The sequence below is a fragment of the Vombatus ursinus genome, unplaced genomic scaffold (assembly GCF_900497805.2).
Source record: "Vombatus ursinus unplaced genomic scaffold, bare-nosed wombat genome assembly UNPS02014821.1, whole genome shotgun sequence".
NCBI classification, from domain to species: Eukaryota; Metazoa; Chordata; class Mammalia; order Diprotodontia; family Vombatidae; genus Vombatus; species Vombatus ursinus.
The window spans coordinates 835,444-847,186 of NW_020954599.1; the positions used below are offsets into that span (position 1 = coordinate 835,444).

The following is an 11,743-nucleotide window of genomic DNA, read 5'->3' on the forward strand; positions in this document are numbered from 1 at the left end:
CTGTGTCAGTTCACTCTGCAAATAAAATGAGAACTTGCTGCTTCATTGCTCTTCATCCAGCTATGTCCTGGGGAGGCATGGAATTTGGTTTTGTTTTGTTTTTCCCCTGAAATAGGATAAGGTCTTTTCTGAGCTTGAGTTGAAATAAGAATGCTTTATTGCCCTGCCCTCTCGTGTCCACAGTGGAGAATTACATGCGACTGAACTAAAAAGACATTACAGAGGTGTGGAAACAATTCATGGGGTTGGGGATTTGAGTCCTTGACCTCATAAGCTTTGGGAAGCACTAATTTGTATGAGAGGGGGGGGCCTAGATTTTATGTTTGGGAGAAACTCTTTTTCTATTCTACTCTTCGTTGGTGGCTTAGAGTAGATCAAGATGGGCTTCCAGAATCTGTTACCTTTTTTTTTTTTTGTAATGTTGCAATTAAGAGAGCTAATATTTCTTGTTATTGAAAGGTCCAGAGAAAACATCAGCTCTTTTATTGGGTCTTTTGACTTTGCTGTGCTTACACCTGCTGCTGCTGCTGCTGCTGGGACTTCATGAGGTCACTGCCTTTTGTATTTCTCAAAGCCCTCCCTAACCTCCCTCTCCCTCTTCTCCCAATATCCTAATTAGTTGTTGCATTAACTTTTGTAGCACTTTACAAAAGACCTTAGTGGAGGTCCCATTAAGATTCCTTGTAGACATTTGAGTCAAGAGTTTGAGGCTGTGCTGTGGCACAGACTAGCTGTGTAACCTTGGACAGATCACTTTATCTCTCCATCCGTTTTCTCACTTGTAAAAATGAGATAATAGGAAGGACCTACCTCACAGGGTTGTTGTGAGGAAAGAGTTCTCTAAGCCTCCAAGTGCTGTGTAAATTTGAGTGGTTATCTATTGGCTTCTGATGTTTCCTAAGGAAAGACAAAACAATGCATCGACTCACCCAGGGTGTGATGCCTCCACACACCCTGCATCGAACAGTATCAATCCTCCCGCTCAAAAACCACACACACACACATTTTTGTTGGGATTGGTGAATCAGCCTAAGAGGAAGAGACATTTGTGGAAGGGATTGAATGTGCTGGATTAATGCAGATTTTCATCTGGCTCCCTTTCCCAACCAACAATGCTTCTAGAAGAGTGGTGAGCTTCGCCGGGTGCCTTTTGTAGTTTGTTTTTTAAAATGCATTTCCATCACCTACATTTCCCAAGATTCCCTTCCCCTGGGATAGTCATGCCTTCTAAAGAAGAATAAAAACGAGGGGAAAAGAACAACCTGGCAAGTCTAATGCACATGCCAAGAGTGTCTGCCATTTTTTGTGGGTGCTCTTCAGCCAGAGGCTCCCCACACACCCCTGGAAAAAAGACAACATCGTTTTGTACACTAGTACAAGATCTCATCACTTCTTTCCAGGACTTGGTGTAATAGCTTTCTAATTGGTCTCCCTAAATCGAGTCTCTCTCCTCTCTGATACAACCTTCCTGCAGCTGGCAAAATACATTTATTCATGCACGGGTTTGACTGAGTCACTCTCCTGTTTGAAGCTTTCAACGACTGCAGGATTTCCTGGCATCTAAAGCCCTCCCCAGGCTGCCGGCAGCCTTCCTTTTCAATCTCACTCACCATTGCTACCCTTCACAGATTCTTCCTTTTAGCAATGACTGGCAATTCCTCGATATTAGAGGTTGTTCCCTCTGCCTGCAACACACCCCAACCACATTTCTACCTGTTGAAACACTAACCTCTCAAGGTTCAGTTCAGGTGCCACCTTCTCCAGTCAAACTTCCTTGATCTCAGAAAGATCTTTCTTTTCCTTCCTTCCTTCTTTTTCTTTCTCTTCCTTCCTTCTCTCTTTTTCTTTCTTTCTTTCTCTCTTTCTTCCTTCCTTCCTCTCTCTTCTTCTTTCTTTCTCCTTCCTTCCTCTCTTTCTCTTTTCTTCCTTTTAAAAAAATAACTCTTTGTATGAACCTCTTACCCTATTCTTCTGTCTCATATGTACCTGTGCATGTGTCTTCTCCTTTCTATTAGACTATAAACGTGGACAGCAGGGCTGATGTCCTTTTCTTCACTTTTGTATGCCCACTTAATAAATGTGTGTTGAATGCTTTTGAATATGTTGACTATATCCTCCGGTTGTTGCTTTAATTTGTGAATTTGCAAAATGGATCGTAAAAGCAACAAGGCTGTTGGAGGTACTGCTAAAAGTGGATTGCATGTCACTAGAGTGTGTACCTGGAGTCTTGGGAGGCTGACCAGTTGGCTCTCTTCAGTGGAACGCAATGAAAGTAGTGGGAGGGCTAATGACAGACATAGCCCATGGAATAATTAGATTATATGTGGGATTTTGTCCTCTGTGATTTAAATGGATGGAATGGAAGCTTTACATGGAGAAGGCCATGTTCACACTGCTTCTTACTGTTCATTTTAAATGATCAAAAAATGGTCTTAATGCCATTTGTGAGGTTTTTTAATGGGTGACTTTCTAAGGAATGTTTTATTAAATTTATGATGGAAATCATTTGAATAGTTGTGCAGTATTCTGTATTCACTTGAAGTAAATAATTTTATATGCAATTTGTTAGCAACTGAAAATTTTATAAATAAAATGGTCAAATATTCACATGGTGAACGCTTTCTTTTGTACAGTGATATGATGATGCTTCTAGTTCCCATACTATTCTAGGAGCTGTGCAGGATACAGAAGAAAGCTAAGATTTGGTTCCTGCCCTCAAAGAGCTTACATAATTCAATCAAAGAAATAAAACAATGGGTCAGCTAGGTGGCCCAATGGATAGAGCACCAGCCCTGAAGTCAAGAGGACCTGAGTTAAAATGTGACCTCAGACCAAACACTTGACACTTACTACCTGTGTGACCCTGGGCAAGTCACTTAACCATTATTGCCAAAAAGAAAGAAAGAAAGAAAGAAAGAAAACAGACACACATGAAACAGTAGAAAAAATGAGAAAACAGTTCTCAAATGATGCAGTCTGGATTCAAGTTCAAAGAAGGGAGAGATGTGTGGGGACTGGAGTAATACGGGAAGGCTTTATAGAGGAGGTGGATGTGAATTTGACTTCACAAAATATTACTTGGCAGAAGGAAAGAAGACATTTGTCGGGAAGGGGATGGGGTCTGGGGGAAGGGTAGGGGAGAAAAGAACACAGACTGAGCAAAAGCACAGAAGAGAGAATTGGGAGGTGACCAGGAGTAGGCCAGACAGCCTGGAGCTGAGATAGATATGGAGAGTTAGACTATGAAAGGTATAGAAGAAGAAAATTAATTAATTAATCAATGTGGAAGAAGGAAAGGTGGTAGTTTTGAAAGTACAGCAATGACAGAACAAAGACAATGAATATAGCCCTTGTGACACCCTGCTGCTCTCCGGGCATTTTTAATTTATTAGAAATATTTGTCTAAATTGAACATGCAGAAGCAAATTAACATTGTGACTTCTTTCCCTTAATTAAGGTAACAATTTAGAAATCCGCCACAAGCTGTCACCAAGAAAGCCTGTTACGAAGAACAATTTTACACACCAGCAAACCAACAACTTTAGAGTTAATGAAGCCGCAAGAAAGATACTGTCTTCATTTCTGTATAGTTCTTCTTGGATCTTAAGATTTTTGAACAGCAAATACGAATGGTGCTGTTTTGCCTCTTAAAAAAAATTGGAACAAGTGTTTCTCTTGGTCCCAGCTTGCCCTCTTTTAAAATGGGGGAAGGAGGGGTCAATAAAGTCCCTTCCAAGTCTAAATCTCATGATATGCATAATATTTGTGTAGTGCTTTAAATCTTTTTTAATGGTATTTTATTTTTTCCAATTACATGTAAAGACAATTTTTCACATTAATTTTTTGAAAGATTTTGAGTTCCACATTTTTCTTCCTCCCTCTCTTCCTCCTTCCCCAAGATGGCAAACAATCTGATATAGGTTATACACACGCAGTCTTGTAATAGATATTTCCACATTAGTCATGTTGTGAAAGAACAAACAGAACAAAAGAAAAAACCATGAAAACAAAAAAAATGAAAATAATATGCTCCAATCTCTATTCAGACTCCCTCAGTTCTTTCTCTGGATGTGGATAGCATTTTCCATCAGGAGTCTTTTGGAATTGTCTTGGATCACTGTATTGCTGAGAAGAGCTAAGTCAATCATAGTTGAATGTCGTAATGCTTTAAAATCTTACAAAAACTCTGGAGGGTAGGTAATTGTCAACTCCATTTCATAGATAAGGAAATAGTGGCCTGAAATTCACCTGGGTTGTGTTGCTAGGGCTGGGATTTGAACCAAGGTGTTCTAGCTTTAGAATTAATGCTCTGTCCATTACACTGAATTATATGGGAACACAACTGCTTCCTCAGACCAGCATCACCACAATTTTATTTGGTGGGGCTGTCACCCCGTCTTTATTTCACAAAGAGAGAGGGAAGCATTTTGAGATTACGGGATCTAGCAGGCTTGTTTCTGAGAAATCCCTATTTTAGATGGCTCTATTTAGATTTACTTTTTGTTCATTTTTAGTTCTCTCATTTAGACGGCTGTAAGGGCATGCATTAAGGTGTAAGACTGGAAAGGGAAATAGAAGCTCCAGGACTCTCAACTCCTTTTCTCACTGGATAACCTGTGTGTGATGATATGTCCCAGAACTTCTATAGTCAATCCCACGGGGGCAGAAATGGGAGTAGCAGGTGGAGATTGTAAAACAGGAAATTTAGCCTTGATGTCACAAAAGACTAGCTAACACCTGGAGCGGTCCAGAAGTGCAGTGGGCTGCTGGCGAAATGGTGGGATCATCTCCACTAGAAGTCTTCAAAGAAAAGCAACATGTCCACTTGTCAGGTATGTTACAGAAAAAATTCTTGTTGGAGATGGGTTAGGTTAGATGGTCTCTGAGGTCCTTTCCCTCTCTTGAGAGTCTATGATTCAGGAAGATACAATCTATAGGGTCGGATGATTGGGACCAGTATTTCAGTGGCATGGTTTAGCGGTAGGAGCACTAGCTCCTTGCGGGTTATGGAACAGCTAGGTAGTGGAGTGGAGAGTCTGGGCTTGAAGTAGGGATAATCCAAGTTCAAATCCTATCTCAGACACGAAATTATTTTTTCCTGGATGAGTTATTTAGCCTCTCCCAGCTTTCCTTTCCTCATCTATAAATAAGATTACCTACCTCAGAGGGTTGTGGTGAGACTTCTACAAGATGACGTGCCTAGAGCGCTAAAGCACTTTATATAAAAACGCTAGCTATTCTTATTGCTGAGTTATAGAGTCTTAGAGATGATGGGGACTTTGAGCACTGTCCTGTACAACTTCCTTGATTACAGATGAGGAAAATGAAGCTCACAGAGGTTCCAAACCCAGTAGATCTTAGAGCTGAGTCTCTAACCCAAGTCTTCTGGACTGTATTCTATACGTAGAAGTGTTTGGGCAGGCTGTATAAAGGAAGCATGTGCAATCAATCAAGTTAAATTCCTTCTGCTAAGTAGTTATCTGAACTAATTTATCATGACTAATGAACAATAGTATATTTGGGAGGGGGTGCGGTTTGCTCTTGGAGTGAAAATTTCTCCCAAGTAATTAATGTCACTTTAATTCTGCGTACTTGGTAAATGTATACCTAATTTTTTTTTTTTTTTAAGAGGCAATCAAGGTTAAGTGGCTTGCCCAGGCTCACATAGGTAGTAAGTGTCTGAGGCTAGATTTGACTTCAGGGCTGGTGCTCTATGCACTGCACCACCTAGCTGCCCCAATGTATACCTATTTCTTTTTTTCCTTTGGTGAGGCCATTGGGGTTAAGTGACTTGCCCACAGTTACACAGCTAGTGAGTATTATGTGTCTCAGGCCGGATTTGAACTCAGGTCCTCCTGACTTCAGGGCCAGAGTTCTATCCACTGTGCCACCTAGCTGCCCCTGTATACCTATTTTCAAAAAAGGACCTATGGGAGTATAGATTACTCAGTACAATTTGCCAAAACATAATGTTGTTAAAGTGAAAAGTTCCTTAATTCAAGAGATTTTTGGAACATAGACTCAGCAAGGTGCAGTTGAAAGAGCACTGGCTCTAGGCAGAGGATCTGGGTTCAGATTCTGCTTGTGACACAATCTGTGTGACCTTTGGCAAGTCAGCTGACATCCCCAAGTTTATTTCTTCATCTGTAAAAAAAGGGGCTTGGACCAGATGACATCCAAGGTTCTTTTTAGTATGGAACACTATGGAAATCCAATTGTCACAAGTGAGGGTGGGTAGGAATGTTTAGTTTAAATCTGCATCCAGTTTCTTGATTGAAAGCGATTTTTATTTTTTTGCAATGACAAGGTCAACCCACTTCAGTACCTATGAGAGAACCCAACATCCTTTGTTTCTTATTTGTACAATGAAGTCATTGAACTAGGTGACCTCTGAGATGCCCTTCATGAAGTCTGAGGTCTGTGACGGTACAGTCTAAGCCAAATAACCCAAGACAGTATCAGTGATTTGCACAAGGGACAGTGATCCTTTTGAAGGATGGGTTTCAATTTCTAATCTAGCATACTGTTTAATTTGCAAATGCTGCTCATTTCTTGGGATGATAGATGCAATTTCAGCTTATTACCACCTTAAAGAGATGAACTTTGAATTTCACAGAATGGTGGGCAGCATCCTAGTAGTAGTTTTAGCTTAGAGTAGAGCCTAGAAACCAGGGAATGAGACTGCATGTAACACTGCTAGGAACCTTTTACTATAGTATATGATGTGTGTGTGTGTGTGTGTGTGTGTGTGTGTGTGTGTGTGTGTGTGTGTGTGTGTGTTGTATGCCTATGTTTACAACATAGTGAGGGCTCCTTCAACATCTGCTGGTGCTTTCAAGACATCAGAGTCTAATAAAAAGAACCTAGAGAATTTGAGTTCCTTTTTTGGCTCAAATCAAGGGAGTTGAGTAAGGTATCTAATGTAATGGATACAGTGATGGACTCAAGTTGAGAAGACCTCGTCTCTGACTTTGTTTAGCTTTGTGACCATGGACAAGCCACTTAACCCGCCCTCAGTCTATGATTCCTTAACCATAAAGTAAGAGGGCTCGCTGAACTAGATGGACAACCTTGCAGATACCATGTAGTTTTAAATCTATGATTCTATAGCCTCTTTTTGTCTCAGTTTGCCCAGACTCAAAGAAAATAATGAGGTCTCCCACTTGTTCATCTAAAGTGCTGTTGGTGGGTATGTGTAGTGAGCTCTAAGTGCCTTATGGGGGAAATAAATGCAAGGTATGATTTTTTTTTTTAAATTTTTAGGCAATTGGGGTTAAGTGACTTGCCCAGGGTCACACAGCTAGTAAGTGTCATGTGTTTGGTCTGAGGCCAGATTTGAACTCAGGTCCTCCTGATTTCAGGGCAGGTGCTCTATCCAGTGCACCACCTAGCTGCCCCCCAAGGTATGATTTTCATGTAAACTTGGGTAGGTGGGGCAAAATGGCTCCAGAATTAACCCTCGAATTTAAATGAAACAAAATGCCTTTGATGTTCTATGACTTTTGAGTGTGGCATTGCAGGCTACTATTTGGTTCTTTTCTCAGGGTATATTAAGAAGATGACGTGAACTGGGATGTGTACAGTACTCACCTGGAGGTGAGACTTCTTTTTCTTTAATATCAATAAATACTCACATAATGGTAAAATTTTCAGACAAAGCTGCTGAGCAAGAAGCAAAAATAGTCCTTTCTAAATCAAGGGAAACAATGTTGGTAAGAATATTGAAATACAAAATCCTCTGGCATTCAAAACCCTTCATCACCCATTCCCTCTCCTCCACTTTTCTTTTACACCTTAACCTCTCTCTCCACCATGTTCTCTTGGAGCCAGTGATACTGGCCTCCTGGCTGTTCCCTGAACAAGGCGCTCCATCTTCAGACCCTGGGTATTCTTTCTGGCTGTCCTCCACACCTGGGATACTGTTCTTCCTCATCTTCACCTCCTGGGCTTCCCTGAAATTCCGCATTCCATAGAAAGCCTTTCCCACTCCCTTTTAATTCTAGTGTCTTCCCTTGGTCAATTACTTTCTATTCATTTTGTTAATATCTTATGTGTGCATATTTGTTTGCTTAGTTCCCCTATTAAATTATGAGTTCTTCAATGGCAGGATTAATTGTCTTTTGCCTTTCTTGACATCACAGTGACTGGCAGATAGTAGGTACTTAATAAAGGCTTATTGGCTGAATTGAAAAGGTTCAATTTGAAAAGCATTCATAGGAGAATCCAGCTTTTCAGGAATCCTGTCCAGTTTTAGAATTGTGTGTCCATTCCTATGGAGAGAGCAGGAAATAATTTATGTACAATTTGATTGGGGAGTTCATTCTATTTGAGAAGCTGGACCAGAAGCTGGTGCCAGGTGCCTCCAAAACATGTTAGCCTTTTTGAGCCTCCATTTCCTCCTCTGAAAAATAATGGTGATAGGCTATATAACCTTGAAGATGCCTCAAATTCAAAAAACTGTAGTGGGGCCCAGAGTGGGGAGGAAATCCCTTTCCTTATGTGGCCAGATTTAGGAGATTTCCCATGAAAAGGTTTCCCATGAAAAGAGTTACATGGGTTAGCCAACCTCTCTTATAGGCTACTCTTTAGCCTGCTGCTTGACTGTTCTTGTATTTAACCTTACCACCCCTAAATATTTGGGTAATCCAGGGTTATGTTTATTTCCTCATTAATTTATGAAATTTCAACATATCAATCAGTTAAATTCAACTCCCCTTCCCAGTTCACCAAATAGTGTTTAATAAACTGAAGAAGCCTGGCTTTTCAATAATAGTTGCTCATCTCTCTATATTAAATCCCTTCATCTCATCAATTTAAATAAATATTAAAGGAGCAGCTAGCTGGCACAGATAGAGCACCGGCCCTGGAGTCAGGAGGACCTGAGTTCAAATCCAGCCTCGGACACATAACACTTACTCGCTGTGTGACTCTGGGCAAGTCACTCAACCCCAATTGCCTCACCAATAAATAAATAAATATTAAAGTTTCTGAATATACTATTTACTAATAATGAAATTAATAATAAAAGGCAGATAATTATTTCTATTATTTTAGTTGTTAGAATGATCACAACCAGTTACCTGAAACCATCATTGTAACTGCAGTTGGCTTCTTACTTCTGGAAACTCTGTTCCACCATTCAGTTTTCTCAAGGTATATCAAAAGCAAAATCTTAAGAATTTTCTTAATTTTCTCAAGAATTTTTTATTTTAATTTAAAATTTAATTTAAAATTAATTCTTAATTTTTCTTAAGAATTTTCTGGTCCTAACATTCCCATGTCAGCTGGCTAACTGTCTTTAAACAAAAACTACGTTGGGAATATGGCTTATTGATATCTACTTGACTCCACTCGCTGCCAAATGAATAGCCCACTCACCTTAAGGAGAGGTCTCTTTTAGGCCTGATGACAGGCTAGATAGGTTTTTGCAAAATGGTCATTGATTCAAACTGCTTTGTAATTTCTGGGACGTAAGAGAACTGTTTATCGAGGAGTACAAGGTAATGGGGAGATTTCCTCTGAGTTCCTTTCCAATTTGTGATTCTGTGATTCAAGGCAAAGGGTGCATGGTCCCTTTCAAGGGCTGCCATAGCAGAGTATGGGCTGGACTACACAGCTTCTGAGAACCTTCTAATGAAAATTCTGCGTTAGGGAGTGGGTACAAGGGGCGATTTCTGTACAATATTTTCTTCCGGTTTCAGAGGGCTCTGTTTTGGGGCTTCAGCTACAGTGCCTTTCACCAGGATTAATAAGGTAACAAAAAGAAACATATTTTTCTGAAGTCTTCTGAAGTATGTGGTTCAATCAATCATTCAATCAATCACCATAGTCTGTAAAGGCAGGCTCGATATAGCAGCAAGCCCTAGAAGTCACAAAACCTGGTGCAAGTCTTACCTTGTCACTTAGTCACCATGTGAACCTGAGCTAATGATTTCTCTTTAAGCTTGTTTTCCTTCAGAAAGAAGGAAACAAGCACTTATTAAGTGCCTACTGTGTGCCGGGCACTGTGTTAAGCACTTTACGGGTATTATCTCACTTGATCCTCACAACCACCCCAGCAGGTGTTAGCATTCCCATTTTGCAATTGAGGAAATTGAGACCGACAAAAGCTAAGCAACCAGGGTCACACAGCTAGGAAGTGTCTGAGGTCACATTTGTCTCGGGTCTTCCTGATTCCAAGTCCAGAGTTTTATTTACTTGTACCACCAAACCATTTGATGACCTCTCATAAGTCCTTCCAGTTTCTACATAATTTGATTCTATGACTCAATGAAATTAGTAAGAGATATAAATAGCTTATTAGTAAGATGTATAAGTAGCTTATATAAGTGGATAGGCAATGTATAGGGCAGGGAGGGCCAATTTCCTGAATGAGTGTCTCAAGTTATGCTAATCCAGTATGGTATCAGTAGAACATTGATACATTATCAGTATAATATAATTCATATGTTGCTATAATCAGCCTTCAAAGCATGAACTTTTTTTTTTTTTTTTTGGTGAGGCAATTGGGGTTAAGTGACTTGCCTCGGGTCACACAGTTACTAAGTGTCAAGACTGGATTTGAACTCAGGTCCTCATGACTCCAAGGCTGGAGCTCTATCCGCTGCGCCACCTAGCTGCCCCCAAAGCAGGAATTCTTAACCAGGGGTCTGTGAATTTGTTTTTAAAAATATTTTGATAACTATTGAAATAGGATTGGTTTCCTTTTTAATCCTTTATATTTTATTTTATGCATTTAAAAATGTTATTCTGAGAAGGTCCAAAGCAAAAAGATGAAGGACCCCCTGCTGTATACCAACATCATTAATACCTTCCCAGAATGACAACAAAGGCTGATATTGTTGTCCAACACAAGGGAAGGAAATAAACCAACTTCCTCCAGAAGCCACCCCTGTGGACATCAAAGATGTCTGTGAACGGCCAAGGGGCTTTTCCATCTCGTGCCGGACTTAACTTCTTTGAATTATGTTTGTTTCAGAGTCAGAAGGCAAGGACTGCCCCTAAGTCCTCCGAGAGAGAAGAGTGCGTCCCATGCTCACTGTGTGCTCTCTTACCTCCCTTGACAGCCCCTTCGGGGGCTTTACGACCACTTCTGGGAAAAGCTAATCCTCAGGTTTGACCTTTGTATTTTCCAACCTATAGGCAGGTATTGGGGAAGAAGGAGCCGGCTGGAATCAAGAGGGAAAAAGAGACTCACCAGCATGTGTTTGAGTGACTTGCAAGGGTCCCAAAGTCATCTGTTGGTGAGAAGGGTGGAGAGTGAATAGAAGGAAAGAAATCACTAGGGGTGCGGGTCTGCATAGTACGTGCATTCCCTTTTCATTGCAGCTGAGGAAGCAGGTTGCTGCACTGCTTACAAAATGAACTGTGGACTGGCTGCTGTTCTCACACCTGAACACTGTCCTCACTCCTACCCAGGCCGCCCCTTGCTCAGCCTTTACTCTTAATCCTGTCAAATCCTGTTACGAGGGTAGACAGAAGGATTTGAGATTCTACGAATATATGAATAGCTCAGTGATGATAAAGATCAACATAGGATGTTGTTCTACATCAAAAACTGTTCTAATCAGCTTCGTCGTGTGAAAAGAAGAGCCCCTCTCCGTGTCAGTGTGAAAGCCACCCAGGTATGAAGCATCAGGCCATTGCTGACCCGATCAGTTAGTGCGGCCTGAATCCCGCAGGGAGCCTTGCCAAGTCTGTGCCATTTGGGGATTCTGCGCAGTTAAGAATACAAGCCACAGGG

At 40.8% G+C, this 11,743-nt stretch overlaps 1 protein-coding gene across 1 annotated transcript in view; it reads left to right on the forward strand.

The window, feature by feature from the left end:
- Nucleotides 1–3,717, forward strand: part of TSPAN5 (tetraspanin 5) — a 228,693-nt gene extending 224,976 nt beyond the window's left edge. Inside the window, exon 8 of the mRNA XM_027837605.1 lies at nucleotides 3,458–3,717. Within this exon, the coding sequence (XP_027693406.1) occupies nucleotides 3,458–3,469 (12 nt within the window). The 3' untranslated portion in view covers nucleotides 3,470–3,717. The remainder of the gene's footprint in view (nucleotides 1–3,457) is intronic.
- The last annotated feature ends 8,026 nt before the right edge of the window (nucleotides 3,718–11,743 follow it).